The sequence below is a fragment of the Myxozyma melibiosi genome, assembly GCF_037950935.1.
Source record: "Myxozyma melibiosi strain Phaff 52-87 chromosome Unknown BZA70scaffold_3, whole genome shotgun sequence".
NCBI lineage: Eukaryota > Fungi > Ascomycota > Lipomycetes > Lipomycetales > Lipomycetaceae > Myxozyma > Myxozyma melibiosi.
This window is the reverse complement of record NW_027042917.1, coordinates 912,788-932,132: the sequence shown is the minus strand read 5'-3', so window position 1 is coordinate 932,132 and position 19,345 is coordinate 912,788. Positions and strand designations below refer to the sequence as shown.

Below are 19,345 nucleotides of genomic sequence, written 5' to 3'. Positions count from 1 at the left end.
CAGACCTTAGCCGAAGGTTTACCTGCAGCCATCCGCTCAACCGCCTCCACGCAACTTCTCCATGCGCACTTCCTTCTGACCTCAACCTCCAACGCTCAGACGGACACATCGCCACCTGCTCTCTGCTCCAGAGCGGCCTGTCGAAGCTCATCCACCGAGCTCGCTTCTGCTCTATCCTCCTCCTCTGGACTTCTCTTCTCTTCTCGTTCGCTACCACCACCACAGCAGCAGCAACGGCTCGGCTTTCACTATCACCCACCCCGACTCCCCCACCCACGCCCTGCCGCGCCCTGCAGACTGCTTCCACATCTCTTCTCTTGAAATATGGGTGCGGGCGCAACTGTCGATGAATTGACAAACCCACCGCTTCGCAGCCAGCAGAGGATAAAAGACCAGCAGCAAACCAGCCCCGGCGTAACTCCGAGCCCCGCAAGCATGGCGACAACCTCCACCACCACCACCCCGACCACAACCACACCACCTACACAGAGCACAATAAGCACAAGCACAAGCACACCGCCGCCAAACAATCTGGCAGTCGCAGCGCTCGACGGCGCGCCCTTCACAGAGAGCCAGAGCAGGATTGAGTTCAACCGGGAATACAACACCGCCTTATCAGCAGCGCTTTCCTCGCTCGTCTCGACCTTTGTCGGCTTCCCGTTTGACAGCGTCAAGACCCGCATGCAGGCCTACAAGTTCAAGTCCGTGCTCGACTGCGTGATGGTCACGAAGAAGACCGAGGGTATCAGCGGTTTCTTCCGCGGCGTGGGCGCGCCCATGATTTCGGTCTCGATCGTGCGCACGCTCTCGTTCTCCATCTACGCGCAATGCAAAGCTACCTACACCACGATCGCGAACTCAGTCATGGGCGCCGGCTACGTCGTCGATCCCGCGGGCCCGATCCCGCTGACCGAAGACCAGCTCGCGCATCCGGGCAAGAACCTGCTCCGCGCGATTCCCACCTACTTTATGTCTGGCTTCACCGCCGGCGGCTTCATCGCCATGTTTTCGTGCCCGTTCGAGTTCACTAAGCTGTCGACGCAGATCGAGATGCTCATGGCCAGAGCTTCCTACGCGAACCTGCCTGACTCGGAGTTTACGAAAACATACGTGCCCAAAGGCACGCTCGAGTCCGCAAAGGACATCGTCCGCCGCCGCGGCATCACGGGCCTCTACTCGGGCTTCAGGTACCACTTCGTCCGCGACGCGCTCGGCACCTCGCTCTACTTCTCCGTCTACGAATCCTCCAAACAGCTCTCCCGCATGTACAGCCCCACGCAGGCCGACCCAGGCCCGCTCGTGATCGCCATCTCCGGCGGCCTCTGCGGCATCTTCTCCTGGGCCGTGCTCTTCCCCATCGACACCATGAAGTCGATCGCGCAGCGCGACGTGCTCACCCGCCGCCCGGGCGAGGTCTTCAAGCCCCGCAAGTTCCAGCTGCTCAACCCGCGCATGTACCGCGGCCTGGGCGTCTCCGTCGTGCGCACGGGCTTGGTCAACATGACCTTCTTTTCGATTTACGAGCCCTTGTTTAAGCATCTCATGGCTTCTTCCGAGCGCAAGGCGGCTACTTTGGAAGCTTGAGCACTAGTATTCTCTTCTGTTTGTATGACTATGTCTTTTTGTTCTTATGTTGGTTCCCTTGCATTTTCGTATGTTTAATTTTTTGGGTTGTTAGTTCATAGACCAAATACTACTTTATGCCGGTTTCATTCCATGTCCAATAGATCACAACAGAGAGTTTCATTATTATATCGTAAATCCCACAACAACACTGGTATCTTCAAGTATCAATTCCTAATGCGCCGCAACAGCCTGCCTGTGCTCCCTCAAAGGCGAAACAGTCGCCTCAACGCCAGCCCGCTGCGCTTGCTTGTACACCTCTGCGAGCGTGCGAGTGCGCATGTGCCGGGGTACACGATGGATCCGCATCTCGAGTCGCTCGCGGAGGAACTTGGCCGCGCTCGTGTACTTCTTTCGTAGTCTCTCGCGGCGTTCTTGTACTGCACCCGCTTTTGTTAGTACAATTCTCACAGAAGAGTGAAAGAGATGGGAGAACTTACGTTCGAGCTCAAGCCTCTCAATTTGCTCTTCGCGACTGGTTGGTTGATTTGCTGGCTTTGATCTGGGCGCGGTCTGAACCCGCGGTTGAGTACTTGATCGCAATGGCAAGACGACAGGTAGTGCGTGCTGTGGCCGCTGCTGTTGCTGATGTTGAGGAGATATCCGAGGCTGGCGGTATGATGATGGAGATGTCAATTGTACGGGCGACATTTGTACCTGCTGCTGCTGCTGTCTTCTCTGTTGTTGTTGCTGCTGCTGCTGCTCCGATCGCAACCGCACTTCCCTAGGCGACCCCATCTCCATCTCCACCTCCATCTCCTGCTGTTCCTGCTGTAGCCTCCTCCTCCCCGCCCCCGTCTGCGCACCACCCGCATTATTCAACCTTGGCGACCGCCTCACCCCAGGTCTTTCCGCAAACGGCGACGCCGCCGGCGCGATCTTTGCAATCATCACCGCCGACGCAGACGACGGCTGTGTAGGCGACGTGTGCGGCGACGACGACGCCCGTTTAGGTGATTTCAAAGGCGGCGGCGGGGGGACAGGCGAGACGGCAACGCTGACGTTGCTGTTGAGGCCGCGGGAGGTATTTGTCTGTGATTTATTATGCTGCTGCTGGGCGCGAGTGCTAGACGCAGCAGGCGGTGCGCGCTTCTCGCTCGCATCCGGCGAGTCCGCTTCTTCCTCTTTCTTCTTAGTTGCCCGTAGGCGGCGGCGGAGTGGTGCCATTCTCGTTTCTTTCTGTTTTCCTTCGGGGCGGAGGGTGTGGGAAGAGGTGGGAAGATGAGCTTAGGGTGAGGTTGACGATGGGGTGTGCGGCGGTGTGGGTTTATTTACATTTTCGTTGCTAGGGCAACGGCGAGTTTCCTATTTGGACCACTTTACTTGTGGGACAGATAATCAGGCAAAGCAGAGGACTATGGCATTATATTGTCTATAGGTCCTTGTTTATGGTGATTTGCAAGGAGTAGTAGAGTCTATGAGTAGACGGATTTGAGTAAACCTAATAAATCGTACACGCACTTTAGCATACACAGACATACACTCCCCTGAACGCAATCAAGAACCCACAACCCCACAGAGCATAAGCAAGCAAAACAAACATACAACAACAGCTCAAGTCAAGAACTTAAAACTCTCTCCGCTCAAACCATCGACCTTCTCGCCATTCTCGAGCTTCTTATTCAACCTACTCAACTGGATCTTAAGCGTCGTCGCCGCCAACAGGCCAAACAGCGCAAAACAGATGCAGATCGCAAAGCCGACGTAAAAGTGCGGCGTCGCGCCCGTGTAAGAAAAGAAATACGGCACAAAGATGTTTGGGATGTTGCCGCCCACGTTCACGCACGCGGACGCGGCCGCGCGTTTGACGGGCGGGCGCGGGATCGTGTTTGTGAGCCAGGCAAAGCCGAGAGCCCAGGAGTTGTAGACCTGCAGGAGGAGCATCATGGCCACGTACCTGGGCGCCTTTGCGGTCGACGAGATGCCGATGACGAAGCCGATGAGCGCGAGCGTGGGACCCCAGAGCATGTGCTTGTATCGCTCGCCGGTGTAGTCAGAGTGCAGCGAGTTGAGGACCGAGGTGATTGTGCAGAGCACCCAGGGCGGTGCCGTCAGCAGCAGCGTCTTTTCGCGGTCGTAGCCGAGCGAGTTGACGATCGTGGGAAAGACGGTGTTGATGCCGGCCGTGGCGCTGAAGCAGAACATCATGATGAACAGGTTGACTACTTTCGGATCCTTGGCCGCCAACTTGACGCCCACGAACGCGGCGCCGAACTTGCCCTCGGGCACAACGATCGCTTCCTCGGCCTCGGCCTCAACCGCGTGCAAGTCCTCGTCGCGCGCTCCGACGTCCTCAATCATGCGGATGATGCCGAGCAAACGCTCTTCCTTGCTCAGCCAGCGCGTGGTGCCAGGCAAGTCGGGCAGAATCGGGATAGCCAGCAGAGCAAAGCCGATAGTGGCCGCACCCTCGATGATGAACAGCCAGCGCCAGGCAGCAATCCCATGAGCGCCTTCTAGGTTCTTCATGACTCCGTATGCGATGAATCCAGAAAACGCACCAGAGATCCACGAACCACCGACAAAGATGGCACTGCAGCACACAGATTAGCACAGACTCTTGATAAAAGAGGAAGATGAATAACTTACGTTCGCGCGGCAATCTCCTGACGGGTGTACCAGCATGAAAGATAAAACAAAACACCAGGGTAAAAAGCCGCCTCCAAGAAGCCGATAAGCAAGCGCACGACCACCATCCCGCCAAATCCCTGCACGGCACCCGTACACGCCGAGACGACGCCCCAGAACGCCATCGCGGTCGGGAGGTAGATCGACGGATGACCGACTTTCTCGAGAATGAGATTAGAAGGGATCTGCATGGAGATGTAACCGACAAACAGGATGGACACGCAAGTGGAGTACTGCGTCGCAGTCAGCCCGAGGTCCTCCATGAACGTGCCCAGCTTTGCGGCAGCGATGTTGTTGCGGTCGAGGTAGTTGAGGATGTACATGCAAAACACGATCGGCAGGATCGTGAGATCAATCTTCCATTTCAAGCGGTTCTCGAGACGCTTGCGCTCGGCAGAGCCCCTGGGCGGGATGACGATGCCGTCGAACTCGCCGTTTCTGAACGTCGACAGGTCGAGACCTGCCTGGTGCTCGACGCCGTGGACAGAGGCCTTTTCGTCCAGGACCTTGGGTGTCTCCATTATTTTTTTAAAAAGAGGGTATACAGTGTGAGAGAAGGAGAACAGATGTGCAGGAAGCAGAAGCGGGGAGACGCGGGGGCCGTCCCCGTCCTATATAGACAGACAAGAGCAAGAAAAGCTAGATACTATAAAAAAGAACTCCGACCATTGTTCACGCGGTCCAATGGGTGGGAGGCAAACACAGAAAGAAGGCGACGAATGTCTCGGGATTGCCAAGGAGGAGAGGAGGAAATAGGCACAATGTAATTATCCGGGCCCAGTGTTCATGTGATGTCCATCGCCTCCGTCTGCCGCACTTTGTTTGACGATGCAGTTTCAGCTCTGGGCGCGCGCATCGGAGCGGCGACCGGTCCGAGGACTCCTAAATTGAGGAAACTTGAGCCTAAAGACGCTCTCTTTCGGGGAGCCAAGACGGGGTGGAGCGTAGAGTGCACCTTATTGTCTCCTCTTCTTTGTGTTCGGACAGCGCAGTGCGGGGCGGTGAGGATACAGTGGCGGTCCGTGCCCCACCCCACGCTGCCTCTCCTCGATCAGATCATTGTTTCCACCGGATCGACGTCATCGCGTGGGGAGACCACCGTCTCCTCCGTGCCTCTCACTATCGCCCCTCCCCACCCCACAGAGTCTACGCGCACCTCCATCTTGCTCTCTGCCCCCGCCGATCTTTGCTGGTCCAACCACCCCGGCGCCGCCGTGACACCTGCCATCCGTCGGTTTACGTACACGATCCACTCCGCAGTGCCTTCACCGTCGTCAGCCCACCGCAGCGCTCTCGCTCCTTCCCCGCCATACCTCTCCACCACCACCCCCGTTACGCGTGCGGGTGCTCGTAAGCTCGGCGGGGCTTCCACCTCGCTTTTCCCCACGCTCTCGCAGCTGTCATCGCCGTCGCCCCCCACCCGCTCGCTTGCACTGCTGCTGCTGCTGAACAACAATAGACTACCTAATCTAATCGCCCCCGCAAAGTTATCGCTACAGACGACGTCGAGGTGGTTGATCACAAATCTAAACCTCCGCCTCTCAGACAATCCCGCTCCTGTCTCTGATCGCTCCCCCTGCAGTCGATCAGGAATAGCTGGCACCTGAAAGCTAAAAGACTTTCTAACCCACGTATTTAGCACCGACCCAGATAAATCTGCCTCGAACGGTCGCTCGCTATAGTCCTCGCTATTCGAGAGATCACCCGCAGAGGCATTTCCTGCTCCATCTGCTGTCGTCCAGTACCCTGCCAACCGGATCTTTACGTCTCCTTTTACGCACTTGAAAAACGACACAAAAAAAGTAAACACCTGCAAAGGGCGCAACTCAAAATCGAGCAAGAACAAAGGCACTACCCGTACCCGCGGTTTGTACATCTGTGTTGCCGAAACCTTCCTACCCAGCGAGCGGTCGCTACTCCTTCTTCTAGATTTGTATTCTGGACTAGGAGGAAACGGTGCAGACGGCGAAGGCGGCGAGCGGCCAGAGTAGGAAGACCAATCTGAGGACTCTGAGTCGTCGGACGAGGGAAATATGGCTTCCTGATATGGCGAGACGTTGTGGGGATCAGACACGAGTTTTAGACTCGAGCCACCGTAAAAGGCGCTTGAGTAGTCGATCGAGCAGGTTATCTTGAAGCTCCCTGGAGGGGCTGTTGAGATACCTTTGTCGTACAGAGCCTTTGCGTATGCTTGACCGCTGATAGTCTGCGACTCGTGAGGGTATGTTGGTAAAGCTGTCTGCAGAGCATGGTTCACCCAGCTCTGCGCAAACTCCTTTTTCCCATTCACAAAGAACGATGTCCCGTGTCCTGTGGTGAATGAGGTGTAGAACAGCTGGTGAGCGTCTGAGTGCAGCACTGGTGCAGGATGTGGACTGATTGATCGAGAAATACTAGTTGGGTCACCTTTTGCACTCAGTCAGATCTACCGCTCTTGCTCGGTCTCAATCAAAGTAGATAGCGCATACCTGTTTCTTCATCAGTTTGAGTATACCAAAACCTGTAATCATTCATCTCAAACTCTGCGGATCCCAAGTCCTCGTACACCCACGCGGGTGCAAACAGAGCTATACTGGTACCAGCCTGCTCGATCTGCTTCATTGCCTTTCCAACACCAAATTTAGCAGGATAATGCACGCCGCGCCCCCAGACATCTATCCCGGTCCACAGATCGAGCCGGTAGACCATCCCCGCCAGTTTTGCCCCGTCAAACACCTGCTTCTCCTTCCAAAAGTAGTTTGTGAACAGACCGTCGGCGACTCTGAAAAACGGCAGCGTGGTCAGGTTGAGACAGTCTTGGTAGCTGATCTTGTTCTCTGTAGTGAGCGAGTCGTACCAAATCACGCGTGCGTGCGGGCCGACAAGTTTGTGCAGCGCGAATTTGAAGTATTCGATAAAGTTGAGCATCTCTCTGGCCTCGGCAGAAGATCCGAGCACCGTTTCGACGTTTAGAAGATAGCCATCGAATCCGAAATAGTTTGCAACCTGGGCGAGGACGTCTGCGTAGTGGTATCCTATCCCACCTGCGTTTGGAGTCAGTAGTTTCCGAGCATCGGCCGTGGCTTCCTTTGTAAACTCGAAAATCAGCGTCCCAAGACAGCACACACCGTTCCGGTGGCTGGCAGTGGTCCATGTAGCGGGGGGGACTGCGACTCGAGTGTGGGAGAAATATATGAACGTGTCGATTAATTCAAATGCCCGGATCCAGTACGCGGTGCCGGACTCGTGAGGAAAATAGCCTTGGAAGTCAGCGTCTTCGTTAGCGCTATATCCGCCTTTAAAGTCATGGCACACAAGTAGTCTGGGTGAGAGAATTGAGTCTGGATGTCGGTGACGTGGGCGGAGACGACTGCGACTGATCTGGAGATCATCAGGCTCTCGAGATTTGCTGGCTCGACTGCAGAGTAGCGATTCGTACCAGCTCGAGAGCTCGTCCAGATCCGAAAACTTCCGACAAAGCGTCGCGGTGCTCATCACTCTACCTCTCGGTTTACGGCCAGAAGTGCGAGCTTAACTCACCGACACAAGAGGATCTCTAGATCAGTTCGCGGGGAAGACTGGTGCTTTGTCCCAAGCGAGTTGGTTTCAGTCACGTGGGTCGGGCCTGTCCTATCCTACAATATGCCAATTCAACGCCTGAACAGCATCACTTAAAATGCATCAAGACATTTTCCACCTGCGGTATATCAGGCCTGTCAGATTATAGCCTGGTTGAATTTAGAGAAGAGTTTACCGGGTGCGTTTAGCGTGCTTTAATTCTGTGTAGGGCTGCGGTCGTGAGAGAGCTGCGGGGTGCATTACTATCGAGTATATGTCTCGGTTGATAACTAAAACAGCAGACTAACAGCAGGCTCAAGGGCTATAGCGCCTAGACTCTCAGCTACGATCCAGTCAACTAGCTGCTGGCCTATGGCAGCGAGAGAATGCAGACTGCGCCGCGCGCACGTTTGGTTATCCCTTCACATGCACACTAGCTGGATTCTTGTTATCTTATCGCGGGGAATGCGCCGGAGATACTCTGTTCCGTAGTCCGATAGATGAGTAGCTGTGTTGGCATCGCATGGTCGTTGAATATATCTGCTCATTTATTATGAATACTCCGCCGAGATCACAGTTGATCTTACAGCGGTCAAAAGCCGTCAGGTCCGTGGTTAGTCGAGACCGAGCCAGCGCCAGCGCTAAATTCCGCAGACCAGGCAGGAGGCCTTCGGTCACAGCAAAAAACGCCATTTCTCGCTCAAAGCACTGCCCGCGCCTTTGCCTGAGAAATGCGGGATGGGCAAGACAGCAGCCATTCCTGGATATCGCGACGAGTCGGCGTAGTCCGGAACTCGAAGGGTTATAGCGACATGGTCTGCTAAGTCCATTTCGGATTTGTTTATAATCTACCATTTCCGATATACCAGTTCGCAGTAGACGGAGGACCCCGGTCTGCCCCGAGGCCTCTGTTTGTCATCACCGTAATGTTGGCTTACGTACTAATGTGAGTTGTTGACATATTCCGTGACTCGTTGTGACTTGGTTATCCGATGGCAAACAACTCGGGCAAAACATAACTTCCCGTTCGCCCTCTCGTGCACTTCTTTCGTCTGTCGCTTTAGTCCTCTGTTGTTCCCCATACTTTCGGCGTCTGTCCCTTGTTCAAACAAATATGGACGATCCTCTGCAGCCGGTCGACGATCCCCGTCTGCGGAATCCGGCAGTCATGACGACCCAGATCGTTATCGCTGGATCCCTAGGATTCTCGGCCTTCATCGCATTCTGCATCCTGCGTACTCAGTGGCCAGATTTATACGCCGCTCGCATCTCACACCACCCAGGTCTCCCGCCGCTGCCAAAGTCGTTCTTTGGCTGGATTCCGGTGCTGTATAATATCACGGAAGAGCAGATACTGGAGCACGCCGGTCTCGATGCGTTTGTATTTCTTGGGTTCTTCAGCATGACCATCAAGCTCCTTTCGGTTTGCACGTTCTTTGCTATCGCCGTAATCTCTCCCTTGCGAATGCATTTTACAGGGGTGTACGACGAGGACCATATCTCGAACGTGTTTTATGCTCCGCAGCGAAAGATGCTCAAGATAATAGACCCAAGGTCTTTGGACGCGGTCAATGCGACCGAAGAGACAACGCCGGCTGACGACGCCTGGCCGGACGACTACGAGTCCTATCTTTGGTTTTATGTCATTTTCGCCTACATCTTCACCTTCTTGACCAGTTTCTTCCTCCTGAGACAAACCCACCACATCGTTCGCGTTCGTCAGTCGTACCTGGGCAGTCAAAGCTCCATCACCGATCGCACCATTCGACTCTCAGGCGTGCCCACCGAGCTCCGCAGCGAGGAAGCGCTGAAGGACCATATTGAGTCTCTTGGAATTGGTCAGGTTCGGTCTGTCACGATCTGTCGCCAATGGAAGGAACTCGATAAGCTTATGGATCGTCGGCGCAAGATGCTGTGCAAGGTCGAACGCGCCTGGACAGAGTATTTTGGCAGCGAGGGAGTCAAGCGAAGCGCGCGCTCGATCCCGGACGTCAATTCTCTCCCGCAGTCCCCCGCTATTCCGCTCGGCTCGGATGATAACAGTCTGACTCCTTTGCTCACCAGCGGAGGCCCGTCGACCGGTGACGCGATGCCGAATGTGATCAACGGCCCACCTGCATTCGGTCGGCGCCGACCTCTTCTTCGCACTGGATTTCTAGGCCTTTTTGGCAAGCACGTCGACAAGATCGATTTCTACACTGCGAAACTCGAGAAGCTGGATCAGCAAGTCAAGATGGCGCGTCACAAGGAGTACAAGGCGACGCCGGTCGCGTTTGTGACCATGGACACCGTCGCGAGCGCGCAGATGGCTGCCCAGGCGGTCTTGGACCCGAGAGCTTATCGATTGATTGCCCACAACGCTCCCGCTCCGCACGATGTTATCTGGAGGAATTTGTACAAGTCACGAGCCGAGCGGCTGTTCCGACAGTGGATCATCACTGTGATTATCTCGATCTCGACCGTGGCCTTGGTGTTCCCTGTTGCGTCGTTGTCGGCCTTTTTGGATGTCAAGTCGATTGAAAAGTTCTGGCCCGGGTTGGCTAATGTTTTGAATGAGTCTCGGATTCTGAATGCGTTGGTTACCGGTTTCTTGCCTACCCTGTTGTTCACGTTGCTCAACGTCATTGTTCCTTTCCTTTACAATGGCCTCTCGAATCTGCAGGGCTACCTCTCGCACGGCGATGTCGAGCTCTCGGTCGTTGGCAAGAACTTCTTCTACATCTTTGTCAACTTGTTCCTTCTTTTCACGATCGCGGGTACGGCTAGTATGCTGTGGTCTATTTTGAAGGATACCACGAAGATTGCTTATGTGCTCGCAAGATCGCTGCAGAAGATGGCGCTGTTTTATGTGGATTTGATTATTCTCCAGGGAATCGGAATGATTCCGTTCCGATTATTGGAGTTTGGTGTCGTGTTCAAGTATCCGTTCATCAAGTTTTTCTCAAAGACCCCTAGAGGTGTGTATTGTTTTTTTACATCTGCAGTGAGTTTGGAGTTTACTAACGCGCTCTGCAGACTTTCATAATCTTCACAAGCCGCCAAATTTTAATTATGGGTTCTTCTTGCCGCAGCCGCTGTTCATCTTGATTATATGCCTATCTTACAGTGCGATGTCAACCAAGATTCTAACCTTTGGATTGGTTTATTTCGTGTTTGGCTACTTTACGTTCAAGTACCAGCTTATGTACTGTAAGTGAAGATCCACTGCCTATGTATTCGATGCAGTTTGCTAACATAGAGATGTGTAGCTATGACGCACCCTCAGCATTCGACAGGAAAGTCATGGCCCATGATTTTCTTCCGCGTCTGCGTCGGTCTGCTTATCTTCCACCTGACAGTGGCCGGAACGCTCGCGCTCCAGAAAGCGTTCTATCTCGCAGTCATGCTGATTCCCCTGCCGATCGCGACGCTGATCATGATGTACAACTTCTACGACCACTATCTTCCTCTGTCGTATTTCATCGCCCTCCGAGCGATCAAGTCAGGCACTACCGACGAGAGCGCAGGCCGGGCGCCTACTCGGACGCTGGACGAGGAGCGCGAGCGGGATTCGGTGTATATCAACCCGAACCTCGTGAGTCCGTTGGAAGATCCTTGGATCGCGGACGAGTCGGGCCGGTCAATCAACGTACACTTTGACTAGTCTCTTATAAAAAAACAAAACATATTCGGATGGAAGGAAGGGTGTCGGTCGGTCAGTTTTTTTTTTTAATTTGCATGTTTTGATTGCTACAATCTTTTGTTTTTTTTTTCGTTCTACTTTGTATCTTCTTTTTCTTTCCATAATGGAGTTATGAGCTCTTTTTAAACATATATAAAGTGTTTTGTTTTGGAGGATACAGTTGATTCCCTAATTATTCGAGCAAATAAAACAGTCCTAGATCATCTCTCTGAGCTATCCTTACGACAGATCAAGCCGCAGAGGTATGTGTAGTGATTCTGCACCAGACATCTTTGAAAAAAGATAAAGCAGCAACAGTGACTACGACAGAAATTACGAAAAATGTATGACACCCCCAGCCCTCCATCAATCCAACACTCCTGGCCCCACTAAATCCATAAAGGATAAAGACGCAGAACCCAGTAGCGAACAAGAACGAAAGACGAAATGGGCATTTAGACGGTCGTTTTCCACAAAAGAAGATTCCTCTGGCCTGAAACTGACATTCATCAAATCGGTAGTGCTTTAGATATACAAAAGAGATGAACAACACGGAATGAATCAGGCGCCGCACAAAGAAGAAAAAAAAAGGGAAAAAGAGTTGATGGGCGGGCGGTGGTTGGTTTTATAGGTGTGGGAGGGAGCCCTAGCCCAGGGATGGTGTAGGGTTGGAGGTTTGAGAGAGGTTTGTATATATGAGTGTATGTGTTTGAATTGAGAGCTATTGCGGTTGAAGATACTGTACAGAATATGGCAAATGCTTCTATTTCATTGTTGATATTGACATCTCTTCATATCTGCTTGAATCAGTGGTTTTTCATCGCAGCAGCTGGTTGATGACTTGTCGCAGGTGCGGCTTTAGCAGAGTTAAAGCTGATTTTTTTATTTTTTTTATTTTTTTATTTTTCTTTATTTTTTTATTTTGTCAGGGGCGCTGATAGAAAACCTTTCTGAACATTTTAAAATTCTGACGCGCACCTAAACTCCGCCCACTCTCTTTCTCTCGATTTCCTTCGCCCGCATCCTCCCTTCTCTCTCTACACTTGCTCGACCTTTGTCCTTTTAACAAGTCCAAGGCCACCCCGTGGTAGGAGATTTGGATAGGACGTGTCAGTTATGGCGGACGCTGCAACTCCAGCAGCCGTGGCGGCCACGAGCGAGAAATCAAGACCGATCAATAAATGGGCGAGGAGGAAGAGGAGGCGCAATAACACAAAGAACGGCAGCGAGACCGCGCAGGGGACCGGCAATGAAGCGTCTGTACAGGTTGAGGTTTCTGGTAGTACTTCTGTGGTTGCTGTTGCCGTTGAATCGGGAGCGGAGTCAAAGGAGAAAAACACAGTCGAATCATCGGAGAAGAGATCGAATCCGCCAGAGACAACTCACCAGTCGACGCCTTCAACTGTCAGCATCGTCGCGCCTTCTGCCGATGAACAATCTCAGAACCCACAGAATCGTTTGTCGACCAAATCGCCTGGCAAGCTCGCAGAAGCAGATCGCGCCGTGGCAGAGAACCGCAAGACGACAGTACAGCAACAACAGAACGGCAACGCAAGCAAGCAGGTCCAACACGAGTCGAAGCCCGCTCAATCCGAATCCTCCGCCGAAGTACACACAATCACAACCTTTCGGCCAAATCACAGACAGACCTACCGGCCAGCAATGGATCCTCGGCAAACCGCAATCAAGCTTGATAGGTACGTGAGCCCCAAAAATCTCTATTTTAGTTCTATGATTACTGACAGCTTCATGCAGTAGCCGAACCAGCGAGCCCATGGTTCAGATCGTGAGTCGTCTGCTGCAAGGACCGTTTTATGTCAAGCTTCCGGGATCGAGGCAGTCGAAAATCATCAGAGGCCCGTATCGCAAAAGACACTCGATCATAGTACCTACCGTTCCTCCGTTGCACGATTTGATTTATGTGCGTCTTCCGTATGCAAAGCAAAGGACAATAAGACTTAGGCGCGAGGCTTCGAATGGGCAGCCAAAGGCGGAAATTGTGGCGTTTTATGGACCGAGTCGGATAGTTGATGAGCACAAAAGCTCTGGTACTCAAGATGTCGGTGCCAGCCAGTTCAGTGCCGAGGATGCTGCTGTGCAAACCCAGTCCCACTTGCAGACACTAAACAGGCCCGAATTAGTGAATCATTTGCCGATCAAGGTAAAGTTTCCGCAGCCGGCTGGAGGCAAGTCCGACGGCAGCAACTCAGAGGAAGAAGCTGATTTCGATTTGACACCGACATCGTCTTACGATCAACTGTTTAAAGAGGACAGTCCTTCGGAGCTTCCCAAGGTCAAGTTGCCTCCCGCGTCAGTATACGATGGTCTTGTGGAGAAAAATACACAGCCACCGCCGATTGTGAACCTGCCTGCTCCACCACCTGCTGAGACTGAGATCCAACGCACTACATCGGATACCACGACCGGCCCATCTCCTAGTCCGGAGCCTCCGCAGCTGATGCCAATCACAAACGAATACAGACGTACGCCAGATGTGATGCACCAGCCGCGGCCTACTAAGCTGATGAATATGGCCGAGATCGAGGATCCGCTGTATCGCAACTCGTCTGAGGGACAGCGCAGGTTTAATCAGCGTATGAGGGGATACTCTAATGGGTACCGCGGAACGCGCTATGACTACCAGGAGAACGCCTATAGTAAGTTCAATGATTTGGAAACAGGCAGAATGTAGTGCTAATATGCTATTTAGTCCCACAACATCAGCAGCAGCAGTACTACTACACTGCTACACCTCCGGAGAAGAACATGATGCAGGTCCCACGGGGATATGCACAGTACCCTTCAGCGATGGCATCCCCAGCATACGCCTCCCTTCCTATGATTGTTCCTCAGATTCCAATCGCAATCCCATCCCCCGTCCCCGCGACCGTGGCACAAGAAACAAACGGGATGGTCTACTTTTACGACTCAATGCAGTACTACCACGGAGACGCGAGCGGCGCGCCTTCTGTGCCGCTCGTGATGGCTCCGTCGCCTGATTATGGCAATGTTTACTATTATCAATCTCCGCGATAACTTCATTTTTTCCTTTTATAAAATACTTAGCCGTGCTGGTTGCGCGGTCATTCTGCATATTATACATACATTCTTCATGATCTTTGCATTTATTCCTGTTTTATTTGTAATTTCATTTCTGCTAATTCACATTCAATGACTTGATGTATCTTAACACAGCGTCAATTAATAGCATACAGTTAGTCCAGATATCAGTTGTAGAATGAGTGTTGGGCTTTACGACGCGTCACATGGTTGGGTATTCGTAGATAACGGTGATATTTTGGAGTGCAAAGAGCGGGTGTATAGTGCGTCTGATTAAGGTGCAAATAGCCCCACAATAAACTTGCGAGATAAGTCAGCAGCCCAAACCTCCCGGGATCGTCACTACGCCGCTTGTCACCTTCCGGCTTTCCTCCCACTTCAACTCAATCGCAGAGGTGCATAAGCTGACAACCAGAGCACATTATCGCCCGCGTGTTTATTTGATTGAAAGAGATGGATTCTACTGCTGCTGCGCCCGTTGCTAAGTTGCCTCAGATGCAGGACCCGTCTGGTGCGGTGCAGGTGAAGGTTACCTACGGTGGTGCAACCCGAAGATTCAAGCTCCACATTTCGAACTTCAAGAAAGACCAGCTCCCGGCGCTTGTGAGTGCTGTTTCTGTATACTATGAGAATGATGTTCTAGAAAAGAGCTAACATGGAGGGCTATAGTTGAAATCGCTGCTTGATATCCCTGCTGAGCAGGAGATTGCAATCTCGCGCTACTCCACCGCCAGCCACGGTATTATCGCGCTGGACTCTGCGCACGCATACCATCGCTGCCGCCACTCGATTTACGCAAAGTCGAAGGCTAAGCTGTTTGTTGAAGCCGGTAAGTCTGCAAGTTGTAGAGATTTACAGAGGAAGAAGCTGACGAAGCGTATCACGCACCAGTCCCAACTCCAGATGCGGAAGGTTCTGCGCCCGCGGAGGATGTGAAGGACATGTCGCTTTCGGTGGCGGATATCCGCAAGCTTGTGAAGAGCGAGATTGCGGCGGTGAGCGAGCGTATCAAGTCTGAGCTGAAGGTTGAACTGTCGGCGTCGCAGGTGCTGAGAGAGAAGCCGGAGGTTGCGGCGGCGACCGAGATCCAGCCGATGCGCAGTGTGGTGGTGTCGGAAGTGGCGTCTGTGTATAGCGTGCGCTGCGATATCTGCAGTGCGCAGATTGAGAAGGAGACGTATTATCATTGCAAGATTTGCAAGGATGGGGATTATGATGTGTGCTCTAGATGCGTGAAGAGCGGATTCCATTGTCTTGACGATACGCATTATCTTGCTGCTGTCTCTGCTACTGTTTCTGCTGCCGAGACCGAGGTCAAGGCTGAGGTGAAGGCTGAGGCTAAAGCTGAAGTCAAGAGCAGCGAGAGCAAGTGCCCGTATGTGAGGTCGCTTGCGGGTGGCAAGAAGGCGCACAATGCTTATTGCGATGGATGCGACAAGGATATTACAGGCACTCGGTACAAGTGCGTGCGTTGTCCTGACTTTGACTACTGCGGCAAATGCTTTGAGAATGTGAATCAGACGCATCCGAGCCATACGTTTGTCGCACTTGATGATCCGTCTGCGTACAAGATTGCGGAGCAGGGCCGGGTGAAGCCTGCGCATTATGGTATTTTGTGCGATGGGCCGGGATGCGTCGATGGACAGAAGTGCATTTACGGGACTCGGTACAAGTGTGCGATTTGCGAGGACTATGATTTGTGCGAGAACTGCGAGAGTTTGCCGAATAATGGGCATGATGAGTCGCACCCGATGATTATGCTGAAGACTCCGCGTCGTCATATTACGGTTGCAGTTGCGGATGGTGCTGCTGCTGCTGCTGCTGCTGCTGCTTCTGCTGCTACTACTACTACTACTACTACTACTACTGTTGTCGAGGAGAAGGCAGTGGAGGCGGTGCGGGAGAGTGTGGATTTGATTAGCCTGAGCAGCGAGAATGTTGTTGAGAGTGCTGAGACGAGGGAGGCAGGGAAGGGGGAGGAGTTGGATGCGCAGTTTGTGTATCAGGTTGTGGAGGACAAGACAGTTTTCCGACCAGGTCAAGTGTTTTATCAGTCGTGGTCGATGAAGAACAATGGACGGGCGGAGTGGCCAGCGGGAGTGACGCTGACGTTTGTTGGCGGACAGGCGATGACGAATGAGAAGGAGAACAGCAGTGTGTCGATTATTCCGTTTGAGGTTGAGGTGGGAGAGACGGCGCGGTTCACGGCGATGTTGCGGACGCCGAATGAGAACGGGACGTATATCTCGTACTGGCGGATGGTGACGGCGGAGGGAGAGCGGTTTGGAGATAATTTGTGGTGCGAGGTGAAGGTTGAGAGTGCGGGGGGAGATGAGGGAGAGCAGGTAGGAGGAGGAGAGGAGGATGAGATGAGTAAGAGCAAGTACTCTGATGCGTCCGATATTTTGTTTCCGGTGCTGAATGTGCGGTCGAGTGCGGGAAGTTCGGTGATTGCGCATGCGGACGAGGAGACGACTGTGACGGAGAGCGAGGTTACGGGGTCGACTGGGTCGGTTGGAGAGAATGAGGAGGAGGAGGAGGAGGAGGAGGAGGAGGAGGAGTCTGCGGTAGGAGAGGAGGAGTTTGATGAGTTTAGTGATGAGGACTTTGAGTTGGTTGAGGATAGCGAGGGGTCTGCGTTCTAGTCTAGTGTTCTACTAGTAGTGTTGAGGCTGAATTGATTTTCGCGAAGGTTTGATTTCTGCGTTTCGTGTGTTTATGGACATGGTATATATAGCTGGATAGCTAGTGAATGGCGAACGTGATTGCTTAAACATGAGGAAGAGTAGAGGTGTGAGGAGTAGATGCAGAGTGAGAGCTTGCATTGGCGAGAGGAATGTGAGTAGATTGCATGATGGTAGGGAGAGAAGGGGAAGAAGGAGAAGAAGGAGAAGGAGAAGGAGAAGAGAGAGCAGAGACCGAGGCGGGTGAGGCCAGAAACGGTATTTGGATCTTAGTGAAATGGTCCAAGCGAGGATAAGGAGAGAATTTAGTGCGTACGCGACGGAGTTGGAGTTGTATTTTGCAGTGTAGTTGAGTATGCTGTCTCTATTCTCATTATCTTTGCTATTGCTATTGCTATTCTATTCTATTACTATTACTATTACTATCCACTCTTCACTCAGTGCACAGTCTTCACCCCCGGTGCTGGAATCACAGGCACACAGGCACACAGGCACATGGCACATGGCCCGCGTACGCATTTCTGCATCTCGAGCCTCGCGGCGAACTCTGCCCCAAACTCAAATCATCCAAGCGAATCTGCTTCTGCCCGTCGCCCGCCGGTGGGTCGCAGTCTTCATATCATCAGCCCTCTTCTTCTCTTCTTCTTCTTCTTCTTCTTCTCCTGCTTCTTCTGCTTCCTCTGCTTACAACACACCCGCTGACTCGCTTACAACCATGGACACCACTTCCGCCCTCGAATCAGGCCTGCTCGCCGAGAAGCGCGCCTACGCTATCCCCGCAAACGCCGTCCTCGACAACATCCCCGACACCGTCCTGCCCTCGTCCACCCACGAGCTCGTGCACTGCAACGTCTGCCGCCGCCTGCTTGCGGGCGAGAGAGAGCACATGCACTGCCGCAAGTGCGGCGACGACAAGGGGTATAACGTCTGCGAGGCCTGTCTTGCCCGCGGCTTCGGCTGTCTCGACGACACCCACAACTTGCTGCGCGTGCACGCGAGAGAGTCGCCCTGGGCCGCGCGCCTGCTCGCGATCTCGGCGGTCTACCTCGCTTTCTGGAGACGCGTGTTCTTGATCCTCGGGGCTACGGACTGCAAGCGCGTGTTCTGCAACGGCTGCCACGCGCAGCTCGGCGCGACCGAACGCTTCCGCTGCATCGGCGGCTGCGCGGACTTTGACTACTGCTCGTCCTGCTACGAGACCGAGACGCACATCCGCGGCCACCAATTCGTGCGCTTCGACGAGATCGTCGACTCGCCCGACGAGCACCACTGCGGCGTGCACTGCGACGGCCCGCTGTGCGAGAGCATGCGGCTATGCATCACCGGCCGGCGTCGCAAGTGCAGGACCTGTGCGGACTTCAACCTGTGCGCGAACTGCGCGCGGCTGGATAACGTGCACGACCAGAGCCATACGTTTGAGATTGTCGCGCCGCCGGTGCTGGGGCATGTTGCGGTGGTTAAGCTCGGGCTTGCGCTGACGGCGCTGTATATGGTCATCTTTGTCTGGCTGGTGATTATCTGGGAGCGGCAGGCATAGTCCTGAGCTGGTCTCTACTGAATGTGAGTTGCTATTTTTGGTCAAGAGCAGGAGTGACGATAATGAGAAGGTGACACGGCACGGCTGGTCAGAACAGGAACTGAGCACATTTGCGAGCTCAGCCCCGCATGCGGCGAGGCAGTCATTTAAGTATTTGGTATCCTTGGGTTTCAGGTTGTTTTTGTTTTATGTTTTGTTTTATGTTTATGTTTATGTTTTATCTGTGATATATTGTTTGGGCGTTGTGTAGCTACAACACGGGCATTGCTTTGAGAAAGGCGAGTGAATATGGATGAGAGAGGAGAGAAGTCAGAAAAGTCAGAGCTGCACATTCGCACGGCAGAGGCTACACTTCTCTCCTCATTTGTGATATAGCAACAGTGCATCAGCACCTTGCTATCTCTTCTTTCTTTTCTTTTCTTCCTCAATAGAGGCATTTATTTACCACACCTGCGTCCCAAAATAACCCGCACAAGAGCACACTCAGACTCCGACCGGTGACAGAATGCTTTGCCTACGCCTCCAAACTCAAACCTTCCCCCTGATCAGTCCCGGTCCGCCAGCTCTTTGCCGAGAAGCCCGTCGTCGCCTGCACCAGCGGCCCGGTTCGTGCCT

The 19,345-nt window shown here is 53.2% G+C and overlaps 8 protein-coding genes across 8 annotated transcripts; 5 read left to right on the top strand and 3 right to left on the bottom strand.

The window, feature by feature from the left end:
* The first annotated feature begins 1 nt into the window (after position 1).
* Positions 2-1,740, top strand: BZA70DRAFT_276483 (mitochondrial carrier domain-containing protein). The gene has a single exon (XM_064912307.1). It carries the CDS (start codon positions 325-327, stop codon positions 1,582-1,584), a length of 1,260 nt encoding a protein of 419 aa, XP_064769423.1. The 5' UTR covers positions 2-324; the 3' UTR covers positions 1,585-1,740.
* On the bottom strand, positions 1,741-2,896 carry BZA70DRAFT_294669 (uncharacterized protein). The gene is made up of 2 exons (XM_064914456.1): positions 2,064-2,896; positions 1,741-2,003 (listed from the first exon to the last, which is right to left on the bottom strand). Exons 1-2 carry the CDS (start codon positions 2,788-2,790, stop codon positions 1,798-1,800), a joined length of 933 nt encoding a protein of 310 aa, XP_064769422.1. The 5' UTR covers positions 2,791-2,896; the 3' UTR covers positions 1,741-1,797.
* Positions 2,897-3,183: 287 nt separating this feature from the next.
* Positions 3,184-5,160, bottom strand: BZA70DRAFT_304013 (pantothenate transporter liz1; the record flags this gene model as incomplete). Its single annotated transcript, XM_064914764.1, has 3 exons — positions 4,213-5,160; positions 3,883-4,156; positions 3,184-3,837 (listed from the first exon to the last, which is right to left on the bottom strand). Coding segments are annotated over exons 1-3 (1,488 nt in total), but the record flags the coding sequence as incomplete, so codon positions are not given.
* On the bottom strand, positions 5,038-7,786 carry BZA70DRAFT_134355 (glycosyl hydrolase family 85-domain-containing protein). The gene is made up of 2 exons (XM_064909581.1): positions 6,720-7,786; positions 5,038-6,657 (listed from the first exon to the last, which is right to left on the bottom strand). Exons 1-2 carry the CDS (start codon positions 7,723-7,725, stop codon positions 5,303-5,305), a joined length of 2,361 nt encoding a protein of 786 aa, XP_064769420.1. The 5' UTR covers positions 7,726-7,786; the 3' UTR covers positions 5,038-5,302.
* A 1,116-nt stretch (positions 7,787-8,902) lies between these two features.
* On the top strand, positions 8,903-11,431 carry BZA70DRAFT_236793 (uncharacterized protein; the record flags this gene model as incomplete). The annotated part of the gene is made up of 3 exons (XM_064910392.1): positions 8,903-10,745; positions 10,804-10,977; positions 11,037-11,431. 3 exons carry the CDS (start codon positions 8,903-8,905, stop codon positions 11,429-11,431), a joined length of 2,412 nt encoding a protein of 803 aa, XP_064769419.1.
* Positions 11,432-12,440: 1,009 nt separating this feature from the next.
* BZA70DRAFT_294665 (uncharacterized protein) lies at positions 12,441-14,675 on the top strand. The gene is made up of 3 exons (XM_064914455.1): positions 12,441-13,146; positions 13,205-14,106; positions 14,160-14,675. The coding sequence occupies exons 1-3, from the start codon at positions 12,566-12,568 to the stop codon at positions 14,483-14,485; spliced, it is 1,809 nt and encodes a 602-aa protein (XP_064769418.1). The 5' UTR covers positions 12,441-12,565; the 3' UTR covers positions 14,486-14,675.
* A 287-nt stretch (positions 14,676-14,962) lies between these two features.
* Positions 14,963-17,441, top strand: BZA70DRAFT_304007 (uncharacterized protein; the record flags this gene model as incomplete). The annotated part of the gene is made up of 3 exons (XM_064914763.1): positions 14,963-15,112; positions 15,179-15,338; positions 15,368-17,441. 3 exons carry the CDS (start codon positions 14,963-14,965, stop codon positions 17,152-17,154), a joined length of 2,097 nt encoding a protein of 698 aa, XP_064769417.1. The 3' UTR covers positions 17,155-17,441.
* A 467-nt stretch (positions 17,442-17,908) lies between these two features.
* On the top strand, positions 17,909-18,730 carry BZA70DRAFT_288758 (uncharacterized protein; the record flags this gene model as incomplete). The annotated part of the gene is made up of 1 exon (XM_064914067.1): positions 17,909-18,730. One exon carries the CDS (start codon positions 17,909-17,911, stop codon positions 18,728-18,730), a length of 822 nt encoding a protein of 273 aa, XP_064769416.1.
* Positions 18,731-19,345: the final 615 nt, after the last annotated feature.

What these genes read in the sequence shown, in the direction of transcription:
- BZA70DRAFT_276483 (XM_064912307.1), top strand. Translation starts at nt 325, where the DNA reads ATGGGTGCGGGCGCAACTGTCGATGAATTGACAAACCCACCGCTTCGC.
- BZA70DRAFT_294669 (XM_064914456.1), bottom strand. Translation starts at nt 2,790, where the DNA reads ATGGCACCACTCCGCCGCCGCCTACGGGCAACTAAGAAGAAAGAGGAA. An exon ending in TGAGAGGCTTGAGCTCGAAC is followed by an intron (nt 2,004 to 2,063) that starts GTAAGTTCTCCC and finishes AAGCGGGTGCAG; the next exon opens with TACAAGAACGCCGCGAGAGA.
- BZA70DRAFT_134355 (XM_064909581.1), bottom strand. Translation starts at nt 7,725, where the DNA reads ATGAGCACCGCGACGCTTTGTCGGAAGTTTTCGGATCTGGACGAGCTC. An exon ending in TCAAACTGATGAAGAAACAG is followed by an intron (nt 6,658 to 6,719) that starts GTATGCGCTATC and finishes TGAGTGCAAAAG; the next exon opens with GTGACCCAACTAGTATTTCT.
- BZA70DRAFT_294665 (XM_064914455.1), top strand. Translation starts at nt 12,566, where the DNA reads ATGGCGGACGCTGCAACTCCAGCAGCCGTGGCGGCCACGAGCGAGAAA. An exon ending in ACCGCAATCAAGCTTGATAG is followed by an intron (nt 13,147 to 13,204) that starts GTACGTGAGCCC and finishes AGCTTCATGCAG; the next exon opens with TAGCCGAACCAGCGAGCCCA. An exon ending in CTACCAGGAGAACGCCTATA is followed by an intron (nt 14,107 to 14,159) that starts GTAAGTTCAATG and finishes TATGCTATTTAG; the next exon opens with TCCCACAACATCAGCAGCAG.